The sequence below is a fragment of the Pipistrellus kuhlii genome, unplaced genomic scaffold (assembly GCF_014108245.1).
Source record: "Pipistrellus kuhlii isolate mPipKuh1 unplaced genomic scaffold, mPipKuh1.p scaffold_m20_p_13, whole genome shotgun sequence".
In the NCBI taxonomy this organism is placed as follows: Eukaryota; Metazoa; Chordata; class Mammalia; order Chiroptera; family Vespertilionidae; genus Pipistrellus; species Pipistrellus kuhlii.
In genome coordinates, this window is record NW_023425438.1 from 50889481 (window position 1) to 50908055 (window position 18575).

The 18575-nt window shown below is 42.8% G+C and overlaps 1 protein-coding gene across 1 annotated transcript in view; it reads left to right on the forward strand.

The window, feature by feature from the left end:
* The window catches only part of MRPS5 (mitochondrial ribosomal protein S5), a 29360-nt gene extending 18529 nt beyond the window's left edge, over positions 1 to 10831 (forward strand). The window contains exons 9-12 of the mRNA XM_036436093.2: positions 909 to 966; positions 3022 to 3084; positions 5708 to 5844; positions 10451 to 10831. Of these exons, the coding sequence (XP_036291986.1) occupies positions 909 to 966; positions 3022 to 3084; positions 5708 to 5844; positions 10451 to 10675 (483 nt within the window). The 3' untranslated portion in view covers positions 10676 to 10831. The remainder of the gene's footprint in view (positions 1 to 908; positions 967 to 3021; positions 3085 to 5707; positions 5845 to 10450) is intronic.
* Positions 10832 to 18575: the final 7744 nt, after the last annotated feature.

Consider the following 18575-nt stretch of genomic DNA (forward strand, 5'->3'; position numbering starts at 1 on the left):
ACATCATTTTCATCAGATTTATGATTGTTACCAAAATTATGAGACAGCTGGGAAAGTGTCTCACACTGACAGAATGTCCAAGGACACTAAGAAATTGTTAATTTTTTGAGGTTATGATAGTGATATTGTGGTTAAGTTTCTTTTTTTATTAAATTTTAGCTTTTATAATAGAAATATATACTGATATTGTTGTGTAACTTTGAAATTTTCCATAATAAAACCCTTTATAATAAAAGCCTAATATGCAATTGACCAAAATTGAAACAACCAGTCGCTATGATATGCACTGTCCACCAGGGGGGCTGACGTTCATTGCAGGAGCTGTCCCCAGCCCGCAGACCCTAGGCCAGCCAAGTTAGGTGTAAGAAGGTCCCCCCACCCCACAATCGCCCTGCTGGTCACCCCGCAGAGGGAGGTGACCAGCAGCAGCGGTGGTGGGGAGCAGGGCTGGCAAGCAGGTGGCGCCAGGCCGGCCAAGGTGGGTGTCAGTAGGGCCCACCAGTTGCCCTGCAGATTGACTCTAATCTCTGGCCAGGCCTAGGGACCCTACCTGTGCACGTATTTTGTGCACTGGGCCTCTAGTATTTTGAGGTTTTTTTGTCCATCCTCACTGGAGGACATTTTTCTATTGAACTTTAGAGTGGGAGAGGGGCGAGAAGAGAGAGAACATCTATGTGAAAAAGACACATTGATTGGTTGCCTCCTGCAGGTGCCCTGGCTGGGGCCTGGACCAATCTGCAACCCAGGTGCATGTCCTTGACTGGGAAACAAACCCCAAACCTTTTTGCGTGAGGGCTGATGCTCTGATCACTATGCAACACCAACCAGGGCAAAAGATATTTTTTTAAATCTCTGAGAAAAGGTATATTCCAACAGTAAATTTAAGAAAAATATTTTTCATCTTTCAGGCAAAGAACAGAGCAGTTCACTATTTGCATTATATAGAACGATATGAAGACCATACAAGTGAGTGTTAATCTTTTCTTTTAAAATTTGCAAGGCTGTGCTTGCTCGTTGTGTGGCAGTATATCTCTACTAGTGATTTAGTGCACAAAATTTATGCAGGGGAGGGCGGGGCTGTCCCTCAGCCCGGCCTGTACTCTGTCTAATCAGGGACCCCTCGGGGGATGTCTGACTGCCAGTTTAGACCCAATCCCTATGGGATCAGGCCCAAACTGGCAGGTGGAAATCCCTCTCACAATCTGGGACTCCTGGCTCCTAACCGCTCACCTGCCTGACTGATCACCCCTAACCATTCTGCCTGCCAGCTAGCTCACCCCCAACTGCCCCCGCTGCCAGCCTGCTCACTCCCAATTGCCCCATCGCGCCAGCCTGATCACCACCACCTGCTTCCCCTCCCCCCCCGTTCCCCTCTGACCTGCTTGCCCTCAGCTGCCCCTCTCCCCCCACCAGCCAGCTTGCCCCCAACTGTCCCTCCCCTCCCCCCCATGCTGGCCTGCTCATCCCCAACTGTCCCCCTGCCCCACCAGCCTGATCGCCCCTAACCACACGTGCCTCAGCCCCACCATCATGTTTTTGTCCAGAAGGTCTCCCAGTCTAATTAGCATACTATTTTTCTTTTTTTATTAGTATAGATAGCTTATATAGAATAGGATTGCTTAAATTGGAGGGAAAAGCCTTTTTCAGCAGGAAAAGATGCTATTGGCAGAGAAAACACATAATCCCTATATCTGGCCTGATAGCCAGTCATATGCACTATACTGCCAAACCAGTCATTAAAAAATTGAAACTCTTTCTTACATCTTACACCAAACAACTGTTGCCCTTAAGCCCCTCCTCAACCCCCACCTTAGGTTCTGCCTTCATAGTTCACCAAGATTAGGTTCTGATTGGTCAGTTTCTATGCCAGTCAACATCAAAAGCTCCGTCTCCTAGGCAGCCATTGGCTTCTGGCACTTCTCCCAGATTTGGTTCTGATTGGTCAGCTTCTATGCCAGTCAGCGTCTCCAGGCCTGATCAAAGAGGCGGGGCTGATCAGCATCCCTGTGGAGACCTGTAGAGAAACAGACAGGGCTGCTGATGAAGCTCGGAGAGAAAGAGAGAGGAAATGGCTGATCAACAGCTGCCACTGAGGCTGCAGATCAGACCCTGCCTCTCTGTAGACCTCTCTCCAGGCCTAATCTGTAGCCCCCTCCACAGTCAGTGCTGGGTCACTGCCCTGGCACCCGCTGCAATCAGTGTTGGATTGCCTCAGCAACTCAGCACTGACTTCTGGTGTTTGGTCAAGCCTTCCAGCCTTTGGTCATTACAGACCCTGGCTCTTTATATATCCTATGCAATAAAAGAGTGATATGTAAATTGACTATCACTCCAACATAAGATGGCTGCCCCCAGGTGGACAAAAGATGGCCACCACAAGATGGCCTACAGGGGAGAGCAGTTAGGTGGGACTAGGCTGCAGGGAATGGCATTTAGGGGTGACCAGGCCTGCAGGGGAGGCAGTTAGGGGCAATCAGGCTGGAAGGGGAGCAGTTAGGCATCAATAAGGCTGGCAGGGAGTGGTTATGGGGTGACAAGGGTGGCAGGCAGAAGTGTTTAGGGGCAATCAGGAAAGTAGGCAGGTGAGCAGTTGGAAGCCAGTAGTCCTGGATTGTGAGAGGGACGTCCGACTGCCCATTTAGGCCTGATCCTACTGGTATCAGGCCTGAACAATCAGTTGGACATCCCTCGAGTGGTCCCAGATTGCAGAGGGTACAGGTTTGGCTAAGGGACACCCCTCCCCCACCCCTACCCATAAATTTTGTGCACTGGGCCTCTAGTATATATATAAGATGGTAACTTTGTATTTCTGTGCTTGCTGCTATATTCTTACAATAAACATGTAAAATGTAGAAGCAGACTCTCTCCTGAGAAGGTAGTGATGGGTAAATCAAACTTTGTCACTTATCCTTGGACACTGTGTGCTGGCTCCTTATGGTTGTATTAGTTGCTGTGTAATATTTGCAAGGACATTAAAGCTTCATACCTAACCTTGTTCATTTTTATGTTTTCACCCTCCAGTATTCCATGATATCTCTTTAAGGTTTAAAAGAACACATATCAAGATGAAGAAACAACCCAGAGGTAACATAAAAACTCTTACAATTTTTTGAAGATAAAGCAGTGCAGTTATAGTAGTTCTTTCATGTCCTTTACTTTGCTCACTTTTACTTGAGCTCCTTTTGAAAATACCAAACAGAAAGCCTAAGTTAGATCTTTAAGAAGCCTGAATAATTTTTATACCTAACTGGTTTTTGAAATTGCCTCCCACCCTGGCCAGTGTGGCTCAGTTGGTTGGAGCGTCACCTCATACACCAGGGGGTGTCCTGTTCCATTACTGGTCAGGGTGAGTGCACACATTGATATCTCTCTCTCTCTCTCTCTCTCTCTCTCTCTCTCTCTCTCTCTCTCTCTCCCCCTCTCTCCCTCTCCCTCTCCCTCTCCCTCCCCCTCCCCCTCTCCCTCTCCTTCTCCCTGTCCCTCTCCCTCCCCCTCCCCCTCTCCCTCTCCTTCTCCCTGTCCCTCTCCCTCCCCCTCTCCCTCTCCCTCTCCCTCTCCCTCTCCCTCTCCCTCTCCCTCTCCCTCTCTCTCAAATTTTAATTTAATTATAGAGGTTAGAATTTTTTATTTTCTTTGTCTTCTATATCTTTTAGGTTTCTATATAGTTGAACCTATTACCTGTTCATTGGGGTTAAGTATTCTGCTGAAGCAGTAGGATACATTATAGATAGCCTTTCCTGAAGCATGTGCATCACTGTTTCTGTGGGAGGATATTAACCAAATGAGTGTCAAGTAGGAAAACTGTATTAAGGAAAGTAAGAAAGACGCTTGTGTATCTTTGTGAATGTACATGAGCATCTCCTGGGGAGATCGAGAATGCCATATTCCTAAGCTTTAGACATAGGCACTTCTGCCTTGGCTGCAGGACAGAATCTGCTTCCTCACACAGCACTACAAAGCATTTCCTACACCATACACACATGAATTTAGCTTTAATTAAACAAATGTTTTCTTTACATTTGAGGTCTTCACAATCAAAGTACATACAGTAAGCCTTCACTTAACATTGTTGATAGGTTCTGCAAAATAATGGCTATCATTGGTGGAGCATCTCGTATGGTTTTGGAGCTGTGCAGCACACACACCTTCCCTCGAGTGCTCCCCATGCCCAGGTCATCCAGGGAGCCTCCGAGGCCCCACTAAACATCTGCCTTGCATTCTCCGGGTGTGTGTGTATCTATACACCTTCACACATGGCCATATATTCTGTGTGTATATAACTCCACATAGAAGAACAGACCACTGCATTGATAGCCTATCTTTAGCCACCTTCTAAAGCCCTCAGTTCTCAAATGATCTGGCATAGCTAGCCCACAATTAATTTTCTCTTTCAAATAGGACAGTTCTAGGTAAGAAAATAATTTTTACACACATATATTGAATCAGCAAGAAAAATGCCGTGCCTTAAAGTGAGGGGGGAGGTTTCTGAGTTTCACATCTGGCTAATCAGAATGTTAGCATCTAAACTTGGAGCTCTTTTCTCTCACTCACTCCCACCGGCATTTGCCAGGTACTGGTCTAGGCTCTGGGAACACAGCAGTGAACCATCCAGCCTCATGGAGCCCACATTCTACCTGAGGGGAACATCGGATTAGGTTCACTGCAAACCAAACATGTATTTTCCCCTTTAAAGCCCTTACTTCCCATTATTCTCAAAATTAAAATAATAAAATAAAGAATTCCACCCTACCCCCAAAGCCTCTATGACCTGACATCTCGTTGGCGTTCCCACCTGGGGACTTTGCCACATTCTACCCGAGGGAACATCGGATAGACAGGTTCTGCTGAGGGCCTGAAGCAGCAGTCAGGATGCCGGTTTAGGGAGATCCTGGCCTTGGAAAGGAAGAGTGACACCTTCAATCTTGTGGTTAAAGATTGACCCCTGAGGATAAGGGATTTAAGTGAGACATTTAAAGTGAGAAGAAGTTGTATGGAGAACAGGCAGGAAAATGCCAAGTGCAAAGTCCCCAGGTGGGAATGCCAGCACCAGAAGGGTGCAGTCTGCATGTGGTCAGCGAGATGTCAGGTCATAGAGGGCTTTGGGGGTGGGGTGGAGTTCTTTATTTATTTTATTTTATTTTATTTTATTTTATTTTATTTTATTTTATTTTATTTCAGAGACTAAAGGGAAGTAAGAGTTTTAAAGGGGGAGAGAGATATTTGGTTTGTTTTTAAAGCTGTTCCTGGAGCAGATATTGTAAGTGACATTAATAGGGCACGTGGCTGGAGGTCAGGACTATGAGGAAGTGAGAAGGATGGGCCAGGAGACCATCAGAGGAGAGTGTTACAAACCCAGGAGTCTTTCCAGGAGAAGATAGTAGATATCTCTGCTCAGTGCAGCCAAGCAGTCAAGGGGTGACTACAGATGTATCCCTCAATGGTTAGTTCCTAACAGGATGCGAGGAACTGTCAGGCAGCTCAGTTCATTTTCATAACAACCCTGTTATTGTGCCCATGTGCTCAAGACATTTATGCTATTTCTTTGGTTCAAATAACATTTAAATAAGGATCGCCGGGGAAGTTAAGTAACTTGTCAAGGGTCACCCAGCTGGAAGTGATCAGCTAGACTGTGAACCAGAGTCTCCTAAACCCAGAGCCTATAGCTGTGAGAGCAGCAGGGACTGACTCCGATTCTTCCCTTTTCCAGGCTATGGTCTCCACTGCCACCGGGCCATCATCACCATCTGCCGTCTCATTGGCATCAAAGACATGTATGCCAAGGTCTCGGGATCTGTGAACATGCTCAACCTCACCCGGGGCCTCTTCTATGGGCTCTCTTCCCAGGTAACCTGCCTTGGTCTGAAACGGAAGTTCTGGTTTGCATTTCAGTTGTGTGCGTTGAGACTACCATGTCCTGGGGCCTCCTGAAAACATGGGTTTTATGCTGACTAACCAGGTAGTTAATTCGACTGAAGAGTTAGATTATGCAGATTAACCTTTAAAAAATACTTAATGGGTATTTTGAACTTTCAAAATTAATTATTTTTTAAAGTTACTAATTAGACTCTTTTATTATGAAAAGAACACATGGTTGTTCTAAATCTCCAACAATATAGAATTAAAATAAAAAGAGAAAGTCCATTTTCTAATTTAGACCTCTTCGTTGGGACTAGTGTGAGCCTCTCAGCCCCTGCTCCACTCATGAGAGCTGTCTTAGGGGCAGCAGTGTCCACGGCCCCAGCACAGGTAGTTCTGGCAGCTGCCTGACATTGAGGAGCCGTGAACCCTAATACACCAGGCTGGCACCACACGGTTGGGAGCCCTGGGCTACTGCCATCTGCCCCCTCACCCCGGGGGGTCATAGCCACGGTCACTGCTCCCAGTTGGCAGGAAGACCTGACTACGCCTTGAAAGGGGGGTAGATCTTAGCAGAGCTGCATAAGCAGATAAGACGGCTGGGTTCAAGAGACTCCTTTCTGTGGCCTCCGTTTGTTGAGGATTTTGACAGGCTTCCTTACAGAGAGTTTGATGGCTGTTTTTGAACAAAGTTATCTGTGAAATCATTGTAGCTCTCTCTGTTCAAAATAGGAAAATTAACGAAAAGAAAGGGCTTTGTTTAAAAGAAATATAAGCCAAAGCCGGTTTGGCTCAGTGGTAGAGCGTCAGTCTGCGGACTGAAGGGTCCCGGGTTCGATTCTAGTCAAGGGCATGTACATTGGTTGCGGGCACATCCCCAGTAGGGGGTGTACAAGAGGCAGCTGATCGATGGCTCTCTCTCATCGATGTTTCTAACTCTCTATCTCTCTCCCTTCCTCTCTGTAAAAAATCAATAAAATATATCTAAAATAATAATAATAATAATTAAAAAATAAATAAAAGAAATATAAGTAGGAATAAATTTAACCAAGGAGTTACAGGACTTGTACTCAGAAAATTATAGGACACTGAAAAAAGAGATAGAGGAAGACATAAACAAATGGAAGAATATATCAAGTTCATAGATTGGTAGAATCAACATCATTAAACGTCCATACTACACAGAGCAATCTATAGATTCAGTGCAATCCCCATTAAAATACCAACAGCATATTTCAAATACCTAGAACAAACTCCCCAAAATTTTATCTTGAATAAAAAGAGACCCCGAATAGCTGCAGTAGTCTTGAGAAAGAACAAAGTTAAAGGAATCACACTACCAGATATCAAGCTATATTACAAAGCCACTGTTCTCAAAACTGCCTGGTACTGGCACAAGAACAGACATAGACCAACGGAACAGAACAGAGAACTCAGAAATTGATCCAAGCCATTGTGCTCAATTAATATTTGAAAAAGGAGGCAAGAGCATATGATGGAGTCAAGACAGTCTCTTTTATAAATGGTGTTGGGAAAATTGGACAGATAAATGCAAAAAATGAAACTAGACCACCAACTTAACACCATATACAAAAATAAACTCAAAATGGATAAAGGACTTAAACAGATGGGAAACCATAAAAATCTTAGAAAAATCCATAGGCAGCAAAATAGCAGTCATATGTCATAGCAATATCTTTACTGATACAGTTCCTACGGCAATGGAAACTAAGGAAAAAATAAACAAATGGGACTACCTCAAAATAAAAAGGTTCTGCACAGCAAAAGAAACCATCAAACAAAACAATAAAAAAGCCCACTTATACTTCAAATAAGAATATATTTGCCAATGTTATCTCCAATAAGGGTTTAACCTCAAAAATTTACAGGAAACTGCTACAGCTTAACAAAAGGAAGATAAATAATTCAATTTAAAAAATGAGCAAAGGAGCTAAATAGATACTTTTCAAAAGAGGACATACAGGAGGCCAAGAGACATATGAAAATATGCTCAAAGTCATCTGAGGGATGCAAATCCAAACAACAGTGAGTAATATCTCTCACCTGTCAGAATGTCTGTCATCCAACAAATGACAATGCTAGCGAGGATGTGGAGAAAAAGACACCCTCCTGCACTGCTGGTGGGAATGCAGACTGGTGCAGCCACTGTGAAAAACAGTACGGAGTTTCCTTTAAAAATTAAAAATGGAACTTCCATTTGACCCAGTAATCCCACTTCTAGGAATATATCCCAAGAAATCAGAAATACCAGTCAGAAAGGATATGTGCATCCCTATATTCATAGCACAATTTACAATAGCTAATATTTGGAAACAGCTAAGTACCCATCAGCAGATGAGTGGGTTAAAACACCGACACATCTACACAATGGAATACTATGCTGCTATAAAAAAGAAGGCTTTCTTACCATTTGCAACAGCATGGATGGAACTGAAGAGCATTATGCTGCCTTGGCCTGTTTGGCACAGTGGATAGAGAGTTGGCCTGCAGACTCAAGGGTCCCAGGTTCAATTCCAATTAAGAGTATGTACCTTGGTTATGGGCACATCCTCAGTGGTGGTTATGCAAGAGGCAGTATAAAGACAAAATAATATTTTTAAAAAAAGAGCATTATGTTAAGCAAAATAAGCCAGTCAGAGAAAGATAAATATCACCTGATCTCACTCATTTGTGGAATTAACAAACAACATAAACTGATGAACAGAAATAGATCCAGAGACATAAAGTTATCAAACACTGTCCAACCCTGAGGTGGTAAGAGATCAAAGGAATGGTATGCATGCATATGAGCATAACCAATGGACACAAACAGTAGTGGGGTGAGGTCATGTGCTGGGGGGAAAAGGAGACATGTAATACTTTAAACAATTAAGAATTTAAATTAAAATAAAAGATATTTTGAACAGCTGTGTGTGTGTGTGTGTGTGTGTGTATGTACTATCCAAAATATCCTTCTAAAGTTCTTCTAAATTTAAACTTGTTAGAGGTTTAATTATTTGATGTGACTAAGATTGTTAACTTTTTAAATATTTTTATTTCAGAGAGGAAGGGAGAGGAAGAGTGAGATAGAAACATCAATGAGAGAGAATCATTGATTGGCTGCCTCCTGCACACCCCCTACTTACTGGGGATTGAGTCGACAGCCCAGGCATGTGCCCTTTACTGGAATTGATCCCAAGACCCTTTAGTCCACAGGCAGACGCTCTGTCCACTAAAGCCAACCAGCTAGTCCAAGATTGGTTTTAGATAGCTCATATTTATGATCAAGTACACTGTTCACTTATATGTTTTTGCTTTATGTTAGTACTTTGAATCTTCTAATGTAACTAGCCCAGATACCACCAGCTATAAAAAAAAAGTTGGATTATTTAATGTGCTACTCAAGAGAAAAAGTGCCACCAATTTAAGTAATGTGCTATTGATTATAAGACACTGATTTAAATTAGTTTGTTTTTATGAAATAGCTCATCTCTTTTTCTAATTTCAAACATAATGTAGTATTAGAATATTTCAAGGTAGACAGAACCTGGCAACATGAGATTAAACATATCAGATATTTTAAGAAACTATGTGTAAACTATCCACTGATTTTATCTGCCTGTTTCCAGACTTTGATGGCTACCTTCTGTCATGAATTTCCTGGCACTCTCAGCTGTGCCAGCAGTACCACCTCCACATCACTTTATTTTATCCATAAATATATATCTGAAAGATAAGAATTTGAAAGTACTCCACAATACTACTTACTTTATTACCTAAAGAATTAACGGGAATTTACGTAGTATTATCACACATCTCTTTGGAGCTCACAGAAATGTCCATTTAGCCCTAGCCAGTTTGACTCAGTGGATAGAGCGGCAAAGTGAAGGGTCCCAGGTTTGATTCTGGTCAAGGGCATATGCCTGGGTTGTGAACTCAATCTCCAGCAGGGGGCATGCAGGAGGCAGCCAATCAGTGCTTTTCATTGATATTTCCATCTCTCTCTTCCTCTCCCTTTCTGAAATCAATAAAAATATATTTTTAAAAAAAAAGAAATATACATTTAAAAGTAATTTTTTATGCAATTTGTTTGAATCTGGTTGCTGATAGGTCAGTACATTCTAAGTTTTTGCTGTGCCTTTTAAGTCATTTTTAATGTGTAGGTTCCCTTCTTTCTCCTTGCATTTGGTTAGTAGAATAAACCAGGCTTGTTTGTACTATGGTTGCCCAGTCTGGTGCTGACTACATGTCTGCATGTGGATTCTCCACATTTTCTTTCCCTTTGTGTCCTGTGAATTGGGAACTAGACTGGGGCTTGACGAGATTCAGATTGATTTTGGGTACAGCCTGTCACATGGTTGACAAGTTTTGAAGGACAATGCCTTCCCTCTATCTGCATTGTGGGCAGGAAGGTGAGGATGAGATTATTCCACCTACAACAGGTCACCCCAGAATCAACTGAAAGGGTATTTAAGACCTAAGTGGTACAGTGTTGTCACTGCCAACTTCCCTCTGGCTGAAGGCAGTTCCTGCTCTTTGAATTACAGATGTGCCTCACAGACCTAACTAGTCTTCTCTGCTCGATCTTGCCCAGGAAACCCACCAGCAGCTGGCTGATAAAAAGAGTCTCCACGTTGTGGAGTTCCGGGAGGAATGCGGCCCTCTGCCCATCGTGGTCGCCTCGCCCCAGGGAGCTGTGAGAAAGGATCCGGAGCCGGAAGATGAGGTTCCCGACACCAAACTGGACTGGGAGGATGTGAAGATAGCCCAGGGGATGAAGCGCTCTGTGTGGTCAGGGTTAAAGAGAGCGGCGACCTGAGTTCCCCATGGCCTTGTCCGCCCGTTGGCAGGTCAGCACCTGGAGGAGACTCCGCTCTCACACGTTGGAACATCATGGCTTTTTTTGTTTGTTTTGTTTTAAGAAGAAAGACCAACCTCAAGTTCTTTATTTACAAATAATAAATATAGTTTTAACATATTGAGCATGTGATATGTATTAGTCACTGTGTTAGGAACTTTGCATAATATCCTTGTTCAAGACTATTTTTTAAGACTATTTTAAATATTCATGTATACTATAACCATAAATGAATTAGGCAGATGGTCAGACCCAATCAGAAATAATGTGCAATCAAGTGGTAGTGACTGTAGTCACACAACTCAGAGGTAGGTGAAAGTGGGCAAGCCTTGTTCTTTTTTACTTTTTTTACTTTTATTAAACCTCTTTGAATAGGTATTTCAGTGATTGCCCTAGGTATTGCATTATGCATACATCACTTATTACCAGTCTACTGATCTTGCCTTTTTACCAGCCAAGTGACACATAAACCTTACCTCCCTTTAAATCTCTTCAACCTCCCCATTTCTAATTGTTTTAAAATTTTTCTTTTAGGACATTGAAAACCACATTAGCGCTATTCTTTCTGCTTCCAACAGCAAACATAATAGAGAAAGCTCAAGGGAACAAACAAACAAACAAATTCTATCTCATTTACCCATGGTTTTACTCTCTCAATTGCTCTTTTTTTCCTGATATTCCAAGAGTCCATTAATTGTTTTGAGAAGGAAGAAAACAGTTCTGTGTTTCTCCTTTACCATCACTGCTACCATATATACACCTGACACCAGATGGGGGCAGATTTCTCCCTCACTAAGCAATTGTCTGCAACACCAGGAGGGTGTCCTTCAGTTAATTCTGACACTCTGCCTGGAGACAGCGTCAGATCCCACAGGTTGAGGGCTCAGTCGCACAAGACTGCCATCCTCCATTTTAGATGCCAAACCTATGATGGGTTGTCACCTGTGCTTCCAACTGACCAGCTGTAAATAAAAAGATCCCACGATCATCTCATTGGGATCCATTGATTTGCTAGAACGATCACAGAACTTGGGGAACAGTTTACTTAACTTTACCACTTTATTATAAAAGGATGCGATGAGACAGATGAGCATCCAGAGGGAAGATGGGAGAAGCATGTGGGAAGGGTGTGGAGCTTCCATGCCCACTGGAGCGCCCCTCTTCCTACACCTCCCCATGCTCACCAACCAGGAAGGAAGCTCTCCAGACCCCATACATTTGGAGGCTTTCTCTCATAGGCACCATTGATCAATCATTAACCCTATTTCTAGCCCCTCTCCCCTCTGGAAGATGGGGGTTTGGGGCGCTAGAAAATTCAAAGCTGCTTTTTGTTTTTAGAGAGAAACATCTATTTATTGTTTTTACTTATTTATGCATTCATTGGTTCTTTTTTTAAATATGTATTTTATTGATTTTTTACAGAGAGGAAGAGAGGGATAGAGAGTTAAAAACATCGATGAGAGAGAGTCTTCCATCAGCTGCCCCTTGCACACACCCCCTACTGGGGATGTGCCCGCAACCAAGGTACATGCCCTTGACCAGAATTGAACTTAGGACCCTTCAGTCTGCAGGCCGACGCTCTATCCACTGAGCCAAACCAGTTTCGGCATTGGTTGTTTCTTGTATGTGCCCTAACCAGGATTGAACCCACAACGTTGACATATCAGGATAATGCTCTAACCAACTGAGCTACCCAGCCGAAGCTCAAAGCTTCTAATCATGACTTGGTCTTTCTGGAAACCAGCCTTCATCTAAGAGCCCACCCAGAGTTATCTCAACAAAAGACACTCCTGTCACCCAGGAAATTACAAATGATTTAAGAACTCTGTCAGGAACCAAAGTCAACTGCCAGACTGTTTTCCCCAGAGGTTGCACCATTTTACATTCCCACCAGCTGTGTGTGAGGTTTTCTCCACATCCTTATCAACATATTTTTTATCTTTTGGTGATAGCTATTCTAGGGTATGTGAAGTGATAACTTGTAGTTTTGATTAGCATCCTTTATGGCTAATGATGTTGAGCATCTTTTCATGTGCTTATTGGCCATTTTTATGTTCCTTGAAGAAATGTATAATCAGGTCCTTTGTCCATTTTAAAAATGGAGTTATTTGTGTTTTTATTGAATATAGTAGTTCTCTTTTTAAAATATGTTTTTATTGACTTTAGAGAGAGAGGAACAGAGAAGGAGAGAGAAACATCAATTGTCTGCCTCCTGCACTCCCCCTACTAGGGATGGAACCTACAGCCCAGGCATGTGCCCCAAACAGGAATCAAACCAGCAACCTCTTAGTGCCTGGGATGTTGCTCAACCAACTGAAACACACTGGCCAGAGCAAATGTAATAATTTTTGATAGATTCTACATATGAGCTAGCTCTCTATTAGTTACATAGCGTCCAAAAGTTTTCTCCCATTTTGTGGGATATATTATTTTATAATTTCTTTGAATGTTTTTTCTTTTTTCTTATTTATTTATTTAATATTTTGTTGTTTGGGTTTTTTTAATATATTTTATTGATTTTTTACAGAGAGAAAAGATAGAGTTAGAAACATCGATGAGAGAGAGTCATCCATCAGCTGCCTCTTTCATACCCCCCACTGGGGATGTGCCCACAACCAAGGTACATGCCTTTGACCGGAATCAAACCTGGGACCTTTCAGTCTGCAGACCAATGCTCTATCCACTGAGCCAAACCGGTTTTGGCTGTTTTTTCTTAAAAAAAAAAAAAAATCATTTATATATATACATATATATATATATATATATATATATATATATATATATATTGATTTCAGAAAGGAAGGGTAAGGGAAAGAGAGAGCGAGCCATCAATGATGAGAATCATTGATTGCCTCCTGCATAGCCCCTCCCGGGGATCAAGCCCACAACCCAGACATGCATCTTTAACCAGAATTGGACCCCAGGACCCTTTAGTTCGCAAGCTGATGCTCTATCCACTGAGCCAAACCAGCTAGGGCAGTGGTCCGCAAACTCATTAGTCAAATATCAACAGTACAATGATTGAAATTTCTTTTGAGAGCCAATTTTTTTAAACTTAAACTTCTATGCCATTTCTTCAAAATAGACTTGCCCAGGCCGTGGTATTTTGTGGAAGAGCCACACTCAAGGGGCCAAAGAGCCTCCTGTGGCTTGCAAGCCGCTCTTTGCCGACCACTGAACTAGGGCATCTTTGAATGTTTTTTTAATTGTATTCATATACTCTGTTAGGGATATACTTGGCACAAATGTTAGATTTTTCATGGTGTCCCACACATTCCTGAGGCTCTGTTCATTTTTTTTTTAAATATATTTTATTGATTTTTTTCAGAGAGGAAGGGAGAGAGATAGAGAGCTAGAAACGTCGATGAGAGAGAAACATCGACAAGCTGCCTCTTGTACACCCCCCACCAGGGATGTGCCTTGCAACCAAGGTACATGCCCTTGACCGGAATCGAACCCAGGACCTTTCAGTCCGCAGACCGACACTCTACCACTGAGCCAAACCGGTTTCAGCTCTGTTCATTTTTTTATAGTCTGCTTACTCAGTTGTTCAAATTGGGTAATTTCTATTGTTACATCTTTAGAATCATTCATTCTTTCCTCTTCATTCTGCTTTTGTACTCATCCATTTAAAATTTTTATTTGGGGGCCGAAACTGGTTTGGCTCAGTGGATAGAGTGTCAGCCTGCAGACTGAAGGGTCCTAGGTTCGATTCCGGACAAGGTCATGTATCTTGGATGCGGGCACATCCCCAGTGAGGAGTGTGCAGGAGGTAGCTGATCGATGTTGCTCTCGCATCAATGTTTAACTCTCTATCCCTCTCTGTAAAAAATCAATAAAATATATATTTTTTTAAAAACACAAAAATAAAATAAAAATTTTATTTTGGCTGTTATGTATTCCAGTTATAAAATTTCCATTTTAATCTTATATTTCTTTGATGAGGTACTTTTTAAAAATTGTTTCAAGCATACTTAAAATTTCTGAAATATATATTTTTAAATACATTTTTATTGATTTCAGAGAGAAAGGGAGAGGGAGAGAGATAGAAACATCAATGATGAGAGAATCATTGATCAGCTGCCTCCTGCATGCTCCACACTGGGGATTGAGCCAGCAACCCAGGCATGTACCCTTGTCCAGAATTGAACCTGGGACCTTTCAGTCTGAAGGCTGATGATTTCTGAAATATTTTTATGGTGGCTGCTTTAAAATCTTTATTGTATAATTTCAGCATATGTGTCAGCTCAGTGTTGGCATCCTTTGATTGTCTTTTCTCACTCCACTTGAAATTTTCTTTTTTTTTTTTTAATAAATCTTTATTGTTCATATTATTACAAATGTTCCTCATTTTCCCCCTCCATTGCTCCCCTCCACCAGGTTCCCACCCCACCCTCTGCCCTTTCCCCACCCCCCCACTGACCTCATCTATAGGTGCACAGTTTATGTTCAGTCTCTTCCCGCACCCCCCACTCCCCTTTTCCCCAAGAATCGTCAGTTCACTCCCCTTCCATACCTCTGATTCTATTATATTCACCAGTTAATATTGTTCATCAGATTTTTTAATTCCCTTGGTTTTTAGATTCACTTGTTGATAGTTATGTATTTGTTGCTCATAATTTTTATCTTTATTTTCTTCCTCTTCCTAAAGAACCCCCCTCAGCAATTTATATAATTCTGGTTTGGCAGCAATGAACTCCTTTAGCTTTTTTTCATTTGTGAAGCTCTTTATCTGGCCTTCGATTCTGAGTGATAGCTTTGCTGGGTGAGTATTTTTGGCTGTAGGTTCTTGCTATTCATCACCTTTAATATTTCTTGCTATTCCCATCTGGCCTGCATGGTTTCTGTTGAGAAATCAGCTGACAATCGTATAGGTGCTCCTTTATAGGTAACTACCTGCTTTGCTCTTGCTGCTTTTAATATTCTCTCTTTGTCTTTTGCTCTTGGAATTTTAATTATGATGTGTCTTGGTGTGGTTCTCTTCGGGTTCCTTTTGTTTGAGATTCTGTGTGCTTCCTGGACTTGTAAGTCTAATTCTTTCACCAGGTGGGAGACGTTTTCTGTTACTATTTCTTCCAATATGTTTTCAGTATCTTGCTCTCTTCTTCTGGGACCCCCCATAATTCTGATGTTGGTTCGCTTGAAGTTGTCCCAGAGGTTTCTTACATTATCTTCAACTTTCTGGATTCTCTTGTCCTCTTGATTCTGCGGAGGAGTGTGTTCTGGCTCTTTATGTTCCAAATCTTTGACTTGATTCTTGGCGATCTTCCATTCTGTTTTTAGGACTCTGTATAATATTTTTTTATTTCAGACAATGTATTCTTTATTTCTAGTTGATCCTTTTTCATATCCTCAGAGGTCTCGTTTATTTTATCGGCCTTTTCTAGGAAATTCTTGAAAAATCTTATAACCATGGTTTTGAACTCTATATCCAGTCGCTTTTTGTCCTCCATTTCTTTCATTTGTGATCTGTTTCCTTGTCTCGGCATTTTCGCAGCTTCCCTGAGTTGGTAGGGTGGCTTTGTTTGTTAAGGTGTCCTATATGGTTCAGTGGGTCAGCCTCCCAATTATCTGAGGTGGACACTCTTGATGCACCCCTTTGTGGACTGTGTTGTACAGCCTTATTGTAGTTAAGTCTTGATTGTTGTTTGTATCACTGGGAGGAATTGACCTCCAGGCCAATTGGTTGTGAGGATCAGCTGTGTCTATGCCAGGAGACAGCCTTATTCAACTAGACTTGGAAAATTGCAAAAGTTTCTATGTTCAGCTTGGATGGGGCGGAGTTTCAGGGTGAAGCCTACAGCCTTGGCTTCCTGTCAGCCCCACCCTATGAGGTTCCTGAGTTTCAGTGTTCCTTGGTGTCCTTTGGTACTTGCTGCAAGCACCTCTGAGAGAAAGGTGCCCTCAAGTTTTTCCCACTAACAAACAGTCTAGTTTCTCCCCCAATGAGCCCAGAACTGGGGTTCGGTGCAGTTGGAAGTGGGGTTGGAAGTGGGGTTCAGTGCAGTCCAGAACTTTTGTCTCCTTTCCACTAGAGCAATCCAGTGGCACAGTCAACAGTCCGTCCTCTGCGCGCAACTTGCCTGCCTCCGGGGTTCTGCCTTTTGCTGCTCCCCTGAGTTTCTGCCTCACAGCCTAGAATCCCTCTGTATGAGCCTGGGTCCCCAGGGTCTGGTCTAGAACTGGGGTTTAGTGGAGTCGGAACTGGGGTTCAGCACAGTCCGGAGCTTTTATCTCCTTCCCGCTAGGGAACGCCAACCAGGCACTCAGCCACCCCCTCCTCTCCGGCTCCATCCTCTCCCCACTCACGCACCGTGTCTCCGTACCTTAGGTTTTTACAACTCCTCTGATTTTCCTTCTGGTTTTCTCTTCTTGTTGTAGAATTTCCAGTCAGTCACCTTTCCTGTAGTTCTGGATAATGTCCATTTTGTATTTTAGTTGTATTTTTTTGAAATTGTTATGTGAGGCTGCAGTTAAGCATTTACCTATGCTGCCATCTTGGTTTCTCCTCTGCAAATTTCTTTTTCTTGATAGGACAAGTGGTTTTGGTTATATCCTGGACATGCTCAGAAAATTATTATGAAATTCAGGGTGTTATGGAAATCTCCTGTAGCAGGTGTCCTCTTGGCTGCACAGGGCTGGGAGGGGAGCACTACCTCGTTGCTTCAAGTGGGGATGGAATCCAGGTTCCCTCCTCAGGCTCCTGGAGGCCTCCTCTCTGCCTGGGCTGAGGGGGAGTAACCCAGTGATACTGTGGTACAGGGAGGAGGCCTTGGTGGGCAGGATGGCGGTGAAAGTGCCCAATCTGTGACATCGGATGAGGATGAGGCCACATTCTGTGTATGATATTTGGCTTGAATAGGGAAGTTTTTCGTCTTGCTAGCTAAGAAGTATTAAGACGTTGACTTCCAGCAATGACCCCTTGGAGATGGGAAATAAAATTATTCCCACTTACTATCTGGAAAAAGTGCAAGGCTCCAGGAAGGCTCGTCCTGTCAGCTGAGAGCCAGGGCAGTCAAGGTGGCTAGAGTTCACACAGAATTCCTTAGGAGAGAGAGCTGCACAGCAAGAGCACTGGAGAAGTCTGCAGAAGAACTCATCAACCCATCAAACACTTGTGGGTGAAAGAGTGCGTGCTTGTGAGTAAATAAATTACTCCTGGCCAGGGAAGACCTATCCAAACGGATTAGAGGAAATGGTGCCTAAAAATAGTGCCTGCCTTCAATAGCCGTGGTGGAAAACCGTGTAACTCACGTGGCATTGGGAAAGCAGTGGGAGGACTCTGGATTTAAGAGTGGAAAAATTAGCCCCACAGTAAACCTACCTCTTGCCCCAATTTAAAACCGTAAAAGCATGCCGAAACCGGTTTGGCTCAGTGGATAGAGCGTCGATCTGCAGACTGAAAGGTCCCAGGTTCGATTCCAGTCAAGGGCATGTACCTTGGTTGCAGGCACATCCCCAGTAGGGGGTGTGCAAGAGGCAGCTGATCGATGATTCTCTCTCATCGATGTTTCTAACTATCTCTCTTCCTCTCTGTAAAAAAACAATAAAATATATTTTTTTTAAAAACAAAAACGTAAAAGCAGGCTCAATTAGAACACAACTGTTTGCAAGTAACTGTGTGTCAGAAAAAAGCTTTGTAAGAATACAAAATATAACAACCAGCGAAGTACAATTCACAGTATCTGGCCTCTAATAAGAAATCACAGAGGTGCAAAGAAGCATAAAAATAAAAGCCATACTGAGGGGCACACCAACCAGTTGAAACTGACCAGAAATAACATAATCATTGAATTAGTAAACAAGGACACTGAAACAGATTAGTAGGCAAAGACTAGAAGACACAGCCTGTTAAGAGGCA